The sequence below is a fragment of the Fragaria vesca genome, linkage group LG1 (genome assembly GCF_000184155.1).
Source record: "Fragaria vesca subsp. vesca linkage group LG1, FraVesHawaii_1.0, whole genome shotgun sequence".
Classification (NCBI taxonomy): domain Eukaryota; kingdom Viridiplantae; phylum Streptophyta; class Magnoliopsida; order Rosales; family Rosaceae; genus Fragaria; species Fragaria vesca.
The window spans coordinates 21,510,824-21,529,891 of NC_020491.1; the positions used below are offsets into that span (position 1 = coordinate 21,510,824).

General features: G+C 38.6%; 1 protein-coding gene and 1 pseudogene across 2 annotated transcripts; one reads left to right on the forward strand and one right to left on the reverse strand.

Annotated features, from left to right (window-relative positions):
- The first annotated feature begins 12,356 nt into the window (after positions 1-12,356).
- On the forward strand, positions 12,357-14,152 carry LOC101304922 (annotated as a pseudogene). Its single transcript, XR_183863.1, has 3 exons — positions 12,357-12,656; positions 12,780-13,913; positions 14,018-14,152. The product of XR_183863.1 is annotated as a CTL-like protein DDB_G0274487-like (transcript).
- A 332-nt stretch (positions 14,153-14,484) lies between these two features.
- LOC101307729 lies at positions 14,485-17,363 on the reverse strand. Its single transcript, XM_004288574.1, has 3 exons — positions 17,022-17,363; positions 16,119-16,377; positions 14,485-14,802 (listed from the first exon to the last, which is right to left on the reverse strand). Exons 1-3 carry the CDS (start codon positions 17,205-17,207, stop codon positions 14,741-14,743), a joined length of 507 nt encoding a protein of 168 aa, XP_004288622.1. The 5' UTR covers positions 17,208-17,363; the 3' UTR covers positions 14,485-14,740.
- Between the last annotated feature and the right edge of the window lie 1,705 nt (positions 17,364-19,068).

Consider the following 19,068-nt stretch of genomic DNA (forward strand, 5'->3'; position numbering starts at 1 on the left):
GCCTCTCCCTTTCCCTCTCCCGGTCGCCCTCTGCTGCTCGCCTGCTCCGGCCCTCCCTCCTCCTCCTGCTGCTCCGGTCCTCATTCCTCCTCCTGTTGCTCCAGCCCTCCCTCCTCCTCCTGCTGCTCCGGTCCTCCCTCCTCCTCTTGCTGCTCCAGCCTCGAGCCCTCCCTCCTCCTCAAGTACATTTCTATTTCACATTTCATTTTATGTTTGCTTTGATTTTCCGGTCAATTGCAATGTTGTGGTGTTGTTAGGAAGTGTATATTTGTATTTAGTATTTAAGAAGTGTATATTTGTATTTAGTATTTTGTGTTTGCTTTGATTTTCCGGTCAATTGCAATGTTGTGGTGTTATTAGGAAGTGTATATTTTTATTTAGGAAGTGTATATTTGTATTTAGTATTTTTAGGAAGTGTATATTTTTATTTAATAAGTGTAAATTTGTATTTAGTATTTAGGAAGTGTATATTTAAGAAGTGTATATTTGTATTTAGGAAGTGTATATTTTTTTTTGACTAATTGAATGGGTTTACAATGTTTGATTTAGTGGTGTTGTTACGAATATGAAAATAAGCATGAAACTGACCTCGTCTTCTTGTCATGAAATATAAATCTAAAAGTTAGGAGCTTAAAAAATTAATTTTTAAAAGTTACAAACGTAAATTTTTTTTTTCAAAAGGCTGACGCCTTGGTGAGGCTCTCGCTCCAAAGCCTCGGCTACGCCTTAGCCTTTTAAAACATTGGCCTTGATTCAAATTAATATTTTAAACAAGATGAGCGGTAATATTAGATCGACAAAGGGTTTGAAGGGCCAAAGGTCCGAATCGTCTGAGGGAACCTCTAGCAACCCTCAAACGTCGTTTCAGGGCCCCATGACAGCCAGAAGGCGCAGAGGCAGCCGAAGGTGCCCCCTTCATCGAGGCAGCGGGGCGTCCCTCATTCCTCGAGACAGTTGTGGCCTCAGACCCAGACGGAGGTGTCTGCACCCCGTATGCCTAAGATACACCGGGCGCCCACTGCAGGTCCTACTTCTTCGGATAGTGGGTCATCTGGGGTACAGATGCCGCCGCCTCATCTGTTCCTTCCGCGGATGATACCGGCCTTACCTGCAGTTGATGGCTCCACTGCCCTCGCCAGTGGCTCCAGGTCCTACTTCTTCGGACAGGGACGCCGATTTATCCACTGCCCCCGCCAGTGGCTCCATCAGCGGCGTACCGGTTCGTGCCTTTTGATACGCCTCTTATTTCCACAAGGGTATCATCATCGGCGACAGAGACGGAATCCGTCGCGTCTGCCGCATCGCCCTCAGGTAATGAAAGATGAATGATTTGTTTTCTTATAATTCTCCGATTTTAATAATCAATTTGGTTTATCATGTGATAGGCACCGTTGGAGCGAAGCCGGCAAAGAAGAAGAGAGACCCCGTCACAGGGAAGGCTCTCGAGAAGATCGTCGGTACCTCAGGGAGGATCGTCATCCGTACTGACGGTGATGGCGACATAGTATTGGGCGGGATGTCGAGGACATACTCTGGCCGCGTGGGAGCGCTCATTAGGGATAGAGTCCCTATGTTGTGGTCAGACTGGGGCGAGGTCCCGCAGGAGGTTAAGGACATTGTCCACAAAATGCCTCAATAATATTATGTATTACATTGTTGATTTCTCGAAAAACTAAACTAATAGACGGTTAAATGCAGGTGTGGTTTGAGGGCTCGATACATGTATGGGAAAAAATTCAACTTGATCCGACAAGGTTAAGGGCTCAATCCGGACGGTCAATCCTGTAAGTCAAACCCCTTAACGCACGGAAAAGGTCATTGGACCGTCTAAATTACGTATTTTGCCCGGACCTTCAACTGAGAATAGTTTCAAACCGATGAGACCCAACAAGTCATATAAAAATTTTAGGGTTTAGGGTTTAAGGTTTAACCGATGAAATATTAGGGTATTCGTCGGCTAACCTCATCTTAGCCGACGAATTATGACTTATTTAAGCCGACGAATTATGGTATATTTCGTCGGCTAAGATTGTTTAAGTCGACGAATTATGGTATATTTCGTCGGCTAAGATAGTTTAAGCCGACGAATTATGTTATATTTCATCGCCTAAGATGGTTTAAGCCGACGAATTATGGTATATTTCGTCGGCTAAAGTGTACAAAATACATTAAAAAAACAGAAGGTTTAAACCATACTAACTTCCTGTTCATATATCACCAAAATTCATATAAAATAACAGAAATATGAATTCAACATATATAAACTATAAAGGTTATACATTCTTTTTTATTACAACTTAATGTAATCGGAATTAAAACTAACGCTCGTAATCGGAATCATCCAATGAGTCTTCTTCGGTGTCAGAATTAATTTCTGGTAATCTATGTCTTTCCTCATCGCCAGAGTCTTCGTCTATTTCTTGATTTGGATCAACATCAATAAGCCTTGGCTTTTCATCACAAATTCGCACTGAACGACCCGCTTTAAAATTACTAAGGCGAACGGTAGAGGAGTTAGGAATACCTACTATGATGGGCTCTTGATACGCAACATCTTCTTCCTCGTCTTCGGCCTCTCCAAGTGTAGCCGCCAGGTAAATGTTTCGTGGGTACACAAGGTTGACTACTTTCCACGCGTCACCCTTAGCAAGGTCATCAAGACAAAACCCTTGTTTTACCGATGTGGCAAAAACGAACGGGTCATCTTCGTAAGAACTTGTAGCAGTGTTCACCGATAACATTCTGTACTGATCAGTCTTCATGCTCTGCGGTCTAGTATCAAACCATCCACACTTGAAGAGGTGCACTGTCATGCCTTGCCCATATATTTCCTACATAGCCTGAAGGATACTTCACACAACTCATCCACCTGAAAATTACATTCTTCTGGTCAGGCTTCACGGTGTAAGGAGCTTGAGGCATTTTTTTCTTCCCTTCGTTCAACCACAGATGTCTTCTTATAAGCATTTTTTTAGATCAATGCGTGCCTTAGGACCGTCTTTCGTCTTCCCCTCCAAGTTCAGTACTGTGCCCACCACACTGTCGCAAACATTCTTTTCTATGTGCATCAGATCTAGGTAGTGCCTGATCAACAACTTACTCCAGTATGGGAGTTCCCAGAATATGCTCTTATGTGTCCAGAATTTATACATGTCGGGTCTTTCAGGTATTGCCGCCACAAAATTGGGATGATTGCTGAGCTGCCCAAAATCGTACTCATTAAGCACTGCTAAAATTTCTTCCCCCGTCCATCTTCTGGGAGGCACACCGTTTTCTACGGTCCCATCAAATGCTTGTGCATCGAACCGTCATTCGTGATCATATGAAAGGAGAGTACGGTGACCCAATTTGCATATCTTGTTGCAATGACTGCTGCTCCCCTCATCGCTAAAGCACTCTGGACAAGCCTTGTATCCCCTAACAACGTTGCCCGACAACATCCCACGGGTAGGAAAATCACTGATGGTACCAACAACCATGACATGCATCTGGAACATCTCGTGCATGTACTTGTCATAAGGGGGATGACCAACGTCCCACAAAAACTTAAGCTCTTCAATCAAATGTCTCAAATACATATCGAGACACTTCCCTGGATAACCGGGCCCCGGAATCAACAAACTCAACATATTGTATTCCTTCTTCATGCACATCCATGGAGGAAGGTTGTACGGTACCAAAATCACCGGCCATACACTGTATTGAAGACTCATGTTGCCAAAAGGGTTGAACCCGTCGGATGAGAGCCCGAGCCTCACATTTCGGACCTCTGACGCAAAATGAGGAAACTCCCTGTCTATATGCTTCCAAGCCTCCCGGTCAGCAGGGTGTATAAGGGTATCTTCGTCATGCAATTCCCTATCAGCGTGCCATCTCATAGCTTCGGCCGTGTGTGAAGACATGTACAACCGCTCTAGCCTATCCCTCAACGGGAAATACCGAAGTACCTCCACAGGTTTCCTATTGTCTGCAGGAGTCAGCTTATACCTGTCAGTGTGACATACCGGACATGCGTCAAGGCCACCAAGGTCATTTCCTTTTGGATCTTTACCCTAGAAGAGAACGCAGTCATATCTGCATGCATGGATCTTGATGTAGGAAAGCCCAAGATCTTTCAGGATACATCAGACCTTATGATGAGTGGTAGGAAGACGATGACCGTGGGGCAGCATCGAAGCAGTGTACTGTAGATAATCATCAACAGCCTTCACGGTCGATTTTGTCTCAACTTTAATCTTCATTACGTCCATCACACTTTCAAGAACGGTCTTCTGACAACCGGGGTACACAGGGGTCTGTTGGAAAGGAAGCAGTTTGTTGTACTTGTCAATACCAACAGTGTTGACAGCTCTAGGGAAGGGCTGCACCGGCTCAGGCATATACTATCCTTGAGTGCATACACCACTCTCATAAGGAAACATGTCGTTGATGAAGGCCGTTGTTGGATCGTTGGATGTACTGCCCGTCTCAGAAAATTGGCCATGATCATGCGGACCCCCTGATGATGTTTCACCGTGATATAACCAACATGTGTACTTCTCCCAAAACCAGTTACTCTTCAGGTGCTGCCATACTTTGTCAATCGCAAATCGATGCATATCGCTGCGACACTAACATTTCGTGCACGGGCAATAGAAAATTGTATTCCCGTTAGCATTAGCCAGCGCATATTCCAGAAAACTCATAACTCCTTTACCATATCTTTTGTCCCATTTTGGAAGCGAAATCCAACTCTTATCCATATCCTGAAAATATAACAAAATATATATGTATAACTCTAGCTAATTATTAATTAAATTCCATATATAAAATCTCAATTCATTTACTATTCTACGTACTACAACATTAATAACAAATTAATTAACACATATATATACTTAATAATTACATAACAATATTATATATCAACATCATCACAAAATCATCATCAACTCATATCATCAACACAATATTATAAATTAATTAACATATATATATATATATCTACTACTTATTAACAACAACTTTATATATATTATCAAATCATCAACCAAATCGATCAACACATATATATATATACATCCAACGTACTCAAAATCAATCAACTCAAATAAAACTCAAAATCAACATATATACACATATACGTACCTATATATAGCTCCACGAACTAATCATGGACAGATTTCGACAACACCCAACTTTTCTCCTGTTTTTCTTCTTCCCGTTTTTTTCCCACATGAGCTGCTGTCCAGATTTGCAAATATAAGGCACTTTAGCCGACGACATTTTAATTTCGTCGGCTAAACTTTTATATTTTCGTCGGCTAAAGTTGATCATAGCCGACGAAGGAAAATTTCGTCGGCTAAGGTGGACTTTAGCCGACGAAAAAATAATTCGTCGGCCTGGTTTTTTATTTTCGTCGGCTAAAGCCTTTCTTCTGGTAGTGTTAGGGGATTTTCATGGTTTTTGATTGGTTATAATAATGGGAGTTATTGATGTGAATTTTAGAATTTTTGGAGAAGTTTTGGGTAGGTTTGGGAATTTTTAAAGCTTAGTAATTTTGGCGGTTATTTAAGGTAGAATCTGGCCGTTGAATTAAAGTCGTATAATTGATAAAAAGTTGAATTAAAGCTGCCAGTATGTTCGATGAAGTTTGGACCCTATTGAGTTAAGAATGGCGAAGTTGGGCAACGATGAGTGTGATTAAGGCTCACATTTAATTATGCCTATTTTGTGTAAGTTTTGGATTTTTGGTTGGGAAATTAATATTATATTTAGAACAGGACGAGAGGAGGCCCGAGCAGAAGAAGCCTTGGAGCGACATCAGGCTTAGGCCTAATTTGTGAGTGGACCTTTGTTTTAATTAAAAAGCATGCGATGAATTATTCTGTTGATCATTTATTTCTTCTACTGAGATTTATTTCTTTCTCTGATATTTGGCATTTTCCTTCTTTGGAGAGTTTCCGAAAATGAGATTTTCGGTGGATATGTATTTTGGATGTTTATGAGTATAGTATGTATATAAATGCTAGCTAGCCATACGTGCTTGGTCCGTCATAATGAGGTAAAATACCATTATGGCGTGACGTGAGTGTTAGACACAAGCGTCATAGCCCTATATGAAAACTACTTTCTTTTCTGGTTTATTTAGGTTTTGGTATAGGGAGTCCACACGTATATATACACCCGTCCTCTTCGGTCATAATGAGGAAAAATTCTATTATGGCGCGACATGAGCGTTAGACGCAAGCGTCGTAGCCTTATATGAAATTCTACTTTTCAAATTTGTTCATAGAATTCATACAAGGAGTCTGACGAGTGTAAATACATACACATATATGTTTATATATACTTTAGCCTGAGAGGCTCCAGTTTATTGAGTTTGGAGACTAGCCAGAGTTAGTCATGAAATTGCCAGGGTATGAGCTGAGCGCTTTTTAATTTTCGCGTGCAACATAATTTTTTTGGAAATTCAAATGGGAATGCATAAATATTTTATTTATTAATTTATTTTTGTCCACTCACTCTAACGGTTTCAAATGTTTTCCCGTGGGCCCTTCGTTTTAAAATGCCCAGTCTGCAGAGTTCGGGTTGGCACTAGTCAGAGGCGAGACATAGTTACCCACATCTCTTCCACCTTTCATCAGTAGGTTACTTGTTAACCTACTACCATATTTTCTTGCTTCCGCTAATGTTTAGTAGCTCTGATTTCCTTGGGATCCTTTGTATAATAGTTCGGTTGTGTGCTAAGTCTTTGTTTATTAATTTGGGAGATATCCAAAGGATGGTGTATGATATAAATTGGATATTTATGTGTTGGATTTGTAGATGATATTATTTTTGTGTGTGGTGGATGTGTTGTGGGGGAGCAGGTGGCTCCAGGTGTCGAGTTGGATGTGTTGGTATAGGAGTGTTATCTGATTTTTTTCAGGATAGGGTTGTCCATTTTCAAGAGAGGTTATGCCGAATTTTTCGGTAAATTTTCCTTGGAGGTGATCCCCGCAGGACTTACACCAGATTTTAGGGTAAAATTTGGGGTGGGTCTTGACACTCATGGTCGTTGACCGAACTCCGGCGGCTGTTGACCTGACTTCGGCAATCTATTGGGGGCAATAGGGGTCTATTAGGGACAATAGGAGTTCTGTTGGGGTCTGAGATCATGCATTCAACAAAGAATTCACAAGAAGCATACAAATGACAAGCCACACCAAGCTCTCATATATCTAGCAAGACTTTATATGCATTTAAACTCACACCAAGCCAATTCATGTACGTGTTTTCTTGTACTGATGTATTCTTGTTAGGCAACTAAAGACACTTGGGGAATTCACAAGCTTCTGACATCAAAGCATATGCCTAGCTAATTGAGTAATTTCTAACCAAGCAAGCAAACAAACATCATGCAAGTTCATTCCATTCCGAGTTGCTTAGACGAAGATCAAGCAAGACAATTAGAAAATACCAGATAAGTCAAACGCTGTTGTAAAAACAACATAAGCCACTACCAGGTCTTATAACTCAAATCAATGGCTTCCCCCTCACCATAATGTGATGACCATCTTTTTAGCCAATATGCTAGCCTATTTTCAAGTATTTCAAAACAACCTCTCATCATGCCAAGCAAATCAAACTTTTATTCTTCTTCAAATTTCCGAATTCATTCTTCTTCAAATTGACAAGATCAAACACAATGACTGAAAGCACTTTCCTAGTTTTTACCAAGCAACAAATACTTCTAGCCCTTGAACACCACTTGCTCAAGCTTAACTTCATGTTGAACCGACAATTCCACCTAACCTTATCAAAATAAATAAATGACCACCATGCCAATCTAATACTAGAGCACCTCATGCATTTGCAAAGATGATCACAACTAAGATAACCATGCCAAGCATATAAAGCTCTCTAGCAAAGCTCATGCCTAGAACATGCCCAAGCCAAGCCAAGTACGTATATTTTTGTTTGACAATAACAAAATCTAATCAAGCAATACCAAGCCGTGCGAATCAATACAAATTCAAGCCAAGAAAAGTACTAATTATCTATGTGTCAATAACAAGTTCAGGCCACTCTAAGAAGCTAAAATTCACATCCAAGCCAAGCAATGCCATGCCATATTATTCTTTTTCACGATTGTAGCAGTAAACATAAGAGGCAATAGGAAAGAAAACAGCTCACAAAGGCGAGATACATCAGTCCCAACAATAAACAATCTAGTTATAACGACAACGATTATTATACCAAGCCACAACAAAGCAAGCGATGCATATTCATGTTATATCACTGTTACATTCAATTCTTAGCAAGCAATATTCATATTCATATATTGTCAATCAAGCGCTGTGATTATCGACCAAATTTAAATCCCAGCAGCAACCATAAAGCGCTACGATCCTTGAGAAAATACAAATCCCAGCAGCAACCATAAAGCATTGCGATCGTTGAGCAAATACAAATCTCAAAAGCAAGCATAAATTTTTTACACCAGACGAAAAAGACCACGTCTATGTTTCAATCGTATTCAACTTTAAGAATCAAATGCAAGCATATACTTGAGAAGATTTTTGAACTCACCTATGATGAAGCACACGCAATGCAACAATTCAGCCCAATATGTTAATCCCAGCAGCAATCAAAGCAACGACAGCTAAAGCCCAGATTTTGGAAATAGCAGACGATCTTAGCTTCAATTTTAAAGAGTAGAAATCTGATGGTGAAAAGAGAGATTTGCTTCAATGAATCTAGCCAAGCCATACATAAACTTGAGAATCATTGTAAACTGAAGAATTCAGAGATTTCTATGAAGAAAGAAGCAAAGAAATTTATAGATCACAACAACAAAAGATTAGCATAATTTCTCATCTATTCAAGAAAAACTAATACTAGGCGTCGGAGAAGAAGATTCAAATTTGTTCAATGTTTCCAACACAGACCGAGAGAAGCGTTGCAGTCAACAATTCGGGCTTTAAAATTTGGTGTTGATTATCTGGCCCATTCTAATGCCTTCATGGCCCATATAATCAAGAGGGCTAATGTTGAGGCCTAAAAATCCAGTAAACAGGCCCAATTCATTCTTCAAGCCCAAATCACACTTGAAGGCGAATTCTACTCGTAAATATCATGCGATGCACGTGGACCTAAGCCACAATCATGCACTTGGGGCTTTCAAAAATAGGCGTGGCGTGGAAGGTAACGGAATTGCATGAGGCCCGCTATTAGTTTTAGGATTGTTGTTAATTTCGAGATCTTGGGACCGAAATTCATGCCCAACGACTTGACTTCTAATACAGATTTATGAAGAAGAGAGACCCAAAAGCCAAGCCCAAACCCTTTAAACATCCAAACAAAAAGTAAGCTTAACATAAGATTCTTATTTCCAACCACATAATAAAATAGGAAGCAAAACAGCAGTAGATTTCACGAAAGAAATCTGCCCAAAGCCTACAATCACGTTTCAAATCCTATTCTATAATTACACAGCCTTAGACACAATATCTGACAAACCAAAAAGACACTACAAAACCTAATATTTGCTTTTAACCAAGTCATCCCTTTTACCCAACAGTAAAAATCTTCAACCAAGATTCTCTCAGTTGTTGAAAAATGCAGATAAATAGCTGTTGTTATCAACCATAGGCAACCAAAATGAAGGAGGCTAGCAGGCTCTCCAGTACTCTTCTTCTTCCATGCTTCATCTCTACCAAATGCATCCTTAGTTTTCCATCCTTCCTGATTCATCTTCTGTCCAAACGCTTTCTCTCATATATCTCAACCTATATGCAAGCCGCCCAGATCTCTTCTTCTGAAACTCATGTTTTTCTAGCTCACATGTCATGTGCATCTTGCTAAGCTGTATATTAAAAGAAACACATAACACTGTTGTGAATGAAGAATGTATTGTTAGAAGGAACACAACAGCAAGGTTTCTAGGATTCTCAATCATTCAAAGCTTTCTGAGCCTAGTTTTCGCTAACTTAGACAATAGGGATAGATTTTGGGCTCGGCAATGCTTGTCTCACTGTCGTACACCCTTAATCAAAAGTGCCCTCAACACACTCACACAAAATTTAATAAACATTAGAAGAAAATAAGAATTTGATATGGGTATAATGCTTTGATGCTTCGATGTATTACTCTTCTCCAAATAGGAGGTTTATATAGAGATACAATTGTAGTACTTATACGAAAATATCTCCTACACCTATACATACAAGGAAAGTAATATTTACAAATATTCTACACTCCCCTTCAAGTTGGTGCATAGATATCGATCATGCCCAACTTGCCAACCGAGTTGTCAAACACTTACCTTGACACTCCTTTTGTGAGAACATCTGCTAATTGGTTTTCCGTTTACACGAAAGTGAAACGAATGATTTTCATGTCCAAGTTTTCCTTAATGAAATGCCAATCTACCTCCATGCGCCATACCCCGAAATTCTGCTTCAACACTTGACTTGGCAACAACTTTTTGTTCTTACTACACCATGTCACCAACGAACATAAAATATCTAGATGTAAACCGTCTGTCAGTCTTATCACCAGTCCAATCAATATCAGGTTTGGTATGAGAAAGATAAATAAGTCTCCCTACTAGACTTTATCAGTTGGAATTTGATTCGAATAGATGGCAAGGTTGTGATTCATCTCAATCGGTGTCTCAACATAATTGCAGTCAAGCATTCCGGTCTCAGCTAACAAATCAAGTACGTACTTACGTTGGGATAAATAAATCCCCTTAATTTTTAGACCTTGCAACTTCAATGCCAAGAAAATACTTCAATTGTCCAAGATCCTTTATCTCAAACTCCTTTGAAAGATCCTTTCTCATGTACTTTACGCTTAAGTTATGAACTCTTATTTGCACTTGTGTTTTCAATTGTCCACCTTGCTCGTAAAGTTTTATTTTAAATTCCTAAAATCGCCTTGGATTCTGAGTTAATGGGTTGTTGGCACGCCCTTCGAACGTGTCAATTTCTCATTGGTTTGGAATCATGGCATTGTAGCTACTCCCTTCCGTGTTACAAACAAAATCCCATTTGACAAGATGAACTTTCTTTTTTCCATAGTGTCACCCCATAGAAAGTCTTTGTTGAGCTTATCAAGCTTATCACACAAGCTAGTAGAAAATTTAGCAGTCTGCATAACATAGCTAGGAATAGCAGAACTAACAGATTGCACAAGCACAAGTCTCCTAGCCATACTAAGAGTCATACTCTTCTAGCTAGATAATCTATTTTGCACTTTATCATAAATACTGGCATAAGCGTGTTGATTAACTCTCTCATGGATCAAAGGCATACCAAGGTACTTACCTAAATCATTGGTGAGAGGAGAACCGCATATGTTGCTGATATTGGAAGCCATGTCACTACAAGTGTTAGGGGAACAAAAAATGAGAGATTTTTCATAGCTAACAAATTGACCAAAAAGGGAGCAGAAAAGATCCAAGCATCTTTTGATGATGTGAGCTTGATCAACAGAAACTTCAGCAAACAACATAAGATCATCAGCAAAGAAAAGATGAGAAAACTTTTGGTCCAGACTGAGAGGCTTTAACAGGCTTCCATTGTCCTTCATCAACTACTGCATGACTCAAGTGAGAAAGCTTTTCCATACAAAGAACAAAGATGTAAGGGGATAGGGGATCACCCTGCCTGATACCCCTTTCACCATGAAAAGCATCAATAAGTTCACTATTGAAACTGATTTGAAAGCTCACAGACATAATGCAATGCATAATCAACTTGACAAGAGAGTGAGGGAATTTAGCTTCATACAAAACCACTTCAATAAAATGCCAACTCAATCTATCATAAGCCTTGGAGAGATCAACCTTCCAAGCAAAGAAACCTATTTGACCTGAAGATTTCTTAAATTTAAAGAGAAGCTCTTGAGCTATCATGATATTGTCATAAATATTTCTACCAGGGACATAACTCACTTGGTTAAGACTAATCAATCTTTTCATTAATGGTCTAATTCTAGCAACAATGATCTTGGAAATAATTTTATAAACAGTGGTGCAAAGGCTTATAGGTCTAAAATTTACCATGTGCTGAGGACCTTTAACTTTAGGAATCATCAATAAAATAACTTTGCGTCCTTCTCAAACAAAAAAAAATCAAAACAGATATCTGCAAATTCAACTTTAGGAATCATCAATAAAATTACTTCACCTCCTTCTCAAAAAAAAAAAAAAAANAAAAAAAAAAAAGACCCAGATATCTGCAAAAACAAAACAAGTGCACGCGAGCAGCAGGACTAGTAAAAATAAAACCAAGTATGTAGGTCACCAACCAATACCCAACTAACTGAGCACGTCATGATGGCTGACCTGTTGTCTATCTCTTCCAAAAGCATCATATGCCCCCATTAGAGTACGTGAGGAACAAGAACATAGGAAATTGTGTAAGAATCGGTCAGTTCATCGCACAATTTATATGATTCGTTTAACAAGAGCGGATAGGTCCAAGTGATTAACATATAGGAATTTCAAATTTCCCAACAGATTTTGTTAAATCTTGGAAGCAAAGAAACTGGAAAAGAACTAAAGAAGTCCGCAGACATATTTGAACATGGTTGATGGAAACTAAAGAGAACATCCTCAAAGACCTTGAAGGAGAAGAAGAAGAAGACAGGCCTTCACACAATCACACCCCAGGAACCACATCAAGGTTCTTTCTCTCTTTTCCATCTCTGTCAACTATTTCTTCTTCTATATCTTTCATAATTAGAAGAAACAACAAATTATTGCAGAACCAGTAGACTTTCTTGCTAACTACTTGAACTGGTTGCAGACACAAGAACCTCATCATAAACTCGAACGGCAGGGGGAATTTGTCATGAGGCTCTTCACATATCTTTTCTACTTGCACCTAGTCTTGATCTCCTTCTTGATAATCTTTCTGACAGCTTGCAGTCTTATTTCCACCAATCACAAGCACCATTTCCACCCACTAAAGTTCTATGCTCCACTCCTCTCTTCAACACTCTGCTCTGCAGTTGTCGCTTTGATATGGCAATGGATCATCAGGTTAAGCCCTTCTAAAGCTATTAAAACAGCCTTTTGGCTCAGCCATTTGCTGATCTGTGCAGTCGGTGTACTACTCATATACATAAGTTCTGCTGAGAGTTTGGCCGCAGGAGGGGTTGCAATCATCTGTGCACTCATTCAATCGCTTTATGCCTGCTGGGTCAGTCCCCGTATCGAATTCGCCATGAGGATATTATCAGTTTCTACAGCTGTCCCTCCGAAATTCACAGCATTACTCGTTCAATCAATTTTCACCTGTATCCTCTACCTCTCTTTCTTGGTATCCGGCATCGGAGGAGCCACTGCCCTAAGTAGCAGTTTCAGTGTCTTGTTTATCTCAATTATCTTGCTAAGCATGGCATGGACTATGCATGTCATTAAGAACCTGCTGCAAGTCACAGTTTCACGCATCAAGTACATGCACTTTGCGTGCGGAGCAGATGTTGATACAAATGAGGCTTTCTGCAACACACTTAAACATTCAATGGGGAGTATCTGCATTGGCTCCATCTTGGTTCCAGTTCTGGGGGTTATTCGGGGCTCAGCCAGAGGCATGAAATCGGTTGCAGGGGATACAGACGAGTTTCTCTTTTCCTGTGCCAACTGCTATTCAGGACTGGCTGCAACTCTGGTAATGTATGGAAATCGCTGGGGTTTTGTGCATGTTGGGGTATATAACAAGGGGTTTGTGCAGGCATCAGCTGGTACATGGGAGATGTTCAGGAATATAGAACTACAAGAAATAATCGACTTAGATCTCACATCGTCGTTCTGTTTTCTTTCTGGGGTGGCAGGAGGTGCAATATGTAGCCTGGTCAGTGGAACTTAGACTCTGTCAATTCATAAGAGTTATGCTACTGAAGTCTCCTTATATGCCTTCTTGATTGGCTATTTCATGGTAAGAAAATTCAGTTCAGCTGTATTTTTTTGAAAATGGAAACTAAAGAACTGTCTTCCATGCTAAAAGCATGTCTTTTTAACGCTTCGATGCGTGTGATTCAGTGCAGGATTGCTATGGCATGGCCGCAAGCATGTGTCTTGTCTTACTATGTAGCTTATGCTGAGAACCCTAACAGCACGCGGTTCGACTCAACCATTCCTCTTCGCATTGAAGAGCTTCAGAGATTTCAAGCTTAACAATAATGGATTTCCTTTGAGCAAGAGATTTCAGTCCAGTGGCAAGAGAGACTAGACTCGTTTTCAATTCATTCTAGCCTCTAAATGCTTATATTGGAGAGCATTACAATGTAGATACAGTTCTATTGACGGTGCTATTGAGCATGAAACCATGTTTTCATTTATTCAATTGATAATCTTACTACAAAACATGTCAAAAGGCATACCGCAAGCGGTACAACGTTCAAATTTTGCCCAGTATACTAGATATGAATCAGTCCGCTTTCTTTTATCATCAGCTTCATTTCTGGTTTTTTGTTTTCTTTTCTTTTTGTGTTACAGAAGGTAAAATATTATTCTTTTTTAGTACAACATATGACTGGAAAAAGCAACAAGACTCGTTTGTCAAAAAGCATGTGAAGGCCAAGATTTTATAAAAGTATTAATGCTAAATAGAATCAAATCAAATACATTACTGTGGAGCTTCGATGTAAATTTTCATAGAATTGGCACTATGGAACAAAAAAACAAAGTAATAGTCTGAGATATGACTGTAATACATGTAACTTGCAATGAATCGAAGGGAGGAAGATAAGCAAACCAGTAAAGTCATCCACAATGACCGCGGCCACCACACTTTGAACACATTATGTTGCCAGTTCCCCCACAACCTACATAATTAAAGTAGATTATTGTCATTTTAAATAAAAATATTAAAGGTACAAAAAAAAACAAATTAAAATAATTTTAAAAAAAAGATGTACTTATTGAGGGTACTTATTGATGTAAATTTCCCAAATGGACCAAACGTCTGGTCAATTACAACTCGGAATCAATGTACTTATTGACCTTACTCCCTATTAAAACCTTTTTCTTTAAGCGAAGATCTGAAAAGAGTATATATTTAGATGAGGGTATCTCTTGGACCGAGCTTTTGAGATTAAGAATATTGGAAAGACAAAAACATCAAGAAATGAGAACTTCAGCTACTATTGGTTATACATGCTACAAAAAATCACTAAAATCTGGTGTGAAAAATAATTTGATAAACAAAGATCTAACTGCGCAATAACATCAAGAAATGAGAACTTCAGCTACTATTGGTTATACATGCTACAAATTATCAGTAAAATCTGGTCTGAAAAAACAATTGATAAACAAAGATCTAACTGCGCTATCAAGAAGAAAATAGCAGCGGGAAATGAAGGAAATAGCAGCGGGAAATGAAAATGGCATCATGATACACATCTTGGTGTATTCCTCTCCATATAGTTAGTTTCTCAAGTATCTATGCAGCAGAGATCAGAGAGTGACAGGATTCCTGCCCAAATTACTTGCTGCTATAACAATGTATTTAACTGTTCAAGATCTTTTTCACTATAAAAGAACCTCTTAAATAAACAGGCAAGCAATCACCAGCATTTTATTTGATGCTTGATTCTAACAAATGAATAGATCTTGACTGTTCCCTCCACTATATAATTCCACTGGATTTGCTCCTTAGAGGAAGAACCTATTATTTTGAAATTGAAAAAGAGGGTGCAGCATAATCGATAGAGATTTGGACCAAAAACGATTTGTGCCATTGCCCCACCCTCCAACTTTCATTTTGAGCATGACCAGATATAGCCCTGCTTCCCCACAATCGTATTCGTTTGTAGATCTATTCTCTCGTATCTGGTCACTTTAGAAAACATATGTTTTTAAAAGCAAGCAGTTCTTGTGAAGATCCCTCTCAGTAAACGCATAAATAAGTGTTTCAACCATGATTGTATAACCTAATTAATGATTCATGCCACTTGCAACTCAAAGTACGGAATGAAGTTGATCTAAAGAGGCATGTATTTTTTGGCTTGTCAATTATAAAATTTATAACACTCATACTTCGTAGAAACAAAATATGATGACATTGAACTGCATGTATGTAATCCTTACTTGAACATGTATTTGTAAGACTGAAGCTGTTAAGATAAGAAGATAAATTTACCTAGGCAGCGCACTTTAACAATAACACCCTGGCTCTCCAATATTGAATCAACATACAGGCCTGAACCAGAGCAAGTTGTGCAGAGGACGGCGCCTTTCGCTTCACAATCTATGCATCGAGGATTGTTTCCAATGAATTTTTCGACCAAAGATATTCCTATGGGCTTGTCAATTATCTCCTCCGGAATAGCCTTATCATAACAAAACAAAGATTCAAGCCTGCTTCTTTGTTTATGCACATCTCCAGCTGAGCACTCAGCCTACAACATCAAACAAACTCAATAAGAGATTTAAATTCATGACACATTTATTATGGAATATTATGCATATATTGAGGACACACTTCAGATCTTAACTAGCCACAAAAACCCTAAAGGACATGGAGCATGCAAACTCAACTATTTATGTAGCACTGAGACATGAAATCTGGGCATAAGTAGTCCATTAGTTATTCAATCAAACTGATTGTGATTGATGAGAATGAAAGGAAAAGAAGAAAAGGAGCTTGAAAACCAGTCTTCACCAAATGAAAAGTCTAAAGGTTAGGCACATACTGTTCCTTACAAGCTCATTCAATATCTCTTTGACAGACCAGGGTTTATTCAGCCAAAGATAACAACTGATCTGGCTAAGGATGTCAAGTTGCTACAGCAATGGGTTTGGTTTGGCATTTCATATCTGACAATTATGCTAATATAAACAAAAGTTTTGACCAGAGATTTCATGGCGTGCTAATATAAGAGAACGATCCAACATTAATAAATACCAACCCAGAAAAGAAGAAAAAGCACCATGGTTTAAGTCACGGCAATTCAATTAAGAAACTCATATTTGTTGCCAATTCAATTCATGGTGATAAAAAATAGACCAAAAAGGATGGCAGTAGTGGGAAAGAGAGGCTAACCCCATGTGAAGCAGAACCAGAAACGGAGCCGTTTGGAGAAATGGCACAGATTTTGGTGGTGGAGTGGCCTCGTTTGAATTTATGGAACGCGCAGGCAAAAGTGTCATTAAGCTTTAATTTTGCGGAAGAAGGTGAGCTGATTACAGTAATGGAAAACGCCATATTCGAAGCAGCAGCAGAACCCATTTGATGAAATTTGAACCCAGAAATGTAATGTCAAAAGCGAAACTGAGCAGCAAGAGAAACAAACATTGGAAAAATCGACGATTTGGGTCTTTTAGCACTTCGATTTTAACGAACCATGTTTTGGTTGCCGGGGCAGGATTGTGAACCGGTCAAATTACATTCTTCGCCCCAGTCTCCATACATGTGCAAGCAAGTTCACCGTCAAAATTAAAAGGCCCGTCAAAATTAAAAGGCTCACTGCCACTGTACATCCGTTTTGTTTCTTAACAGGTTAAAAATTATTTATATAAATTTTATAATTTTATTTGTTGAAAAATTGAAATATATTTGATGTAAATAATAAGGGAATTGAAATGAAAATGATGTAAATAGATGGAAGATGAGAGATGTAGCAGCAGAAAGAAACACCTTGAATGGAACATATATTTCCTTCACGTATCGTGGAGATTTTATTAGAATTTTTGTCACACAGTTTTTTTTATATTTATATGAATATATATATATATTAATTTCTTAAAAAATAAGATATATTGATTGATTATACACCGTGGATCTCTTCATTGATTGAAACAAACGGCCTTGATTTAAACCAGCTAATGGTTAGCCTCCACGTAGCATTGTAGCAATATGCAATCTCATTTATTGTTTGCTCAAAAATCGTCTCGGCCGAGATGAGGGCCGAGGGTCTTGAGAACAATCGTCATTCTGATTTGCACAGGCGTGCCAACTCGCGGCATGTTGGCCAAGCGAGGTTTTTGATAAATTTCTTGCACCTGATCTAACTTTTTTTTTCAAGTGATTGTAAGCCGAGGAAGGAACTATCTTGGCCGTTGAATTCTTTTGCTTTTGTCGCATGGACTTTCAACATTTTCACCGATAATGGTTCTTTTTATATATATATATAGATTTGCGAGAACTAAAGTGCGAAAATTAAAAGAACCAAATCTAAATTGCATGAAACTTAGAGAACGGAAATTGAAGTAGTAAAGGAACGAAATTTAAAATTGCATGAAACATTTAAGAACGAAAATTAAAGTAAACGCGAGAAATTAAATTACATGTAATTTAAAAACCGTGGAAGAGTAAATTGCATGAAAATAAATTGCAAAAAGTTAAGAAAGCGATAAAAAGAAGAAAAACTAGGCTAGAACATGAATGAAAATATTGATATTGTAGAGAATTTGGTGTTTGTATGAATTTGTATTGAGTTGAGTTGTGTTGGTCGGGACCTTTTATAATGAGGTTGAGGGTCGAATATATACAATTACAAATGCACAATAAAGAAAAGAGAATATAATTACATATTTGAATTTCGATCTTAACGACCGGAATTAAGATTATGCTCCATGTTGCTCATTCCTTAATCATGACTGGTGCAAAACCTGCATCAAATAAACCCTTTTTATCGTTAGTAGCATTGAGTAAGTAGGGTATCGTATAGGGCCGGGGATTGAGGGTACCTTGCAAAACAAAGCGTTAGAAAAACACAACAAATATTAACAAGTAATAAAACATTTAAACAATTTACAAAAGTAGCTACTGTTCCATAGAACAGCAGTCGAAAACCTAATTAAAAACCTAACCTAAACTACTCAGAAAAATATGAAAATTTACAGAGATCTACTAGACACACAGAGGAACTACTGTACAAATTTTCAGGGGATTCAGAGATCGTTTGATATGAAAATAAAATAAAAGAAACAGAGAACAGAAGAGTGACGAAAATCCTAAAACTAAAAAGAAAACAAAAACCTAAAGACTAACTATATACATGTAATCGTCTCTTTGCACACAAGAAACACTAAATCAGATTCATATAATCAAGTAGCTATGTAATTTCAACCCCTAACAACCTAAATCA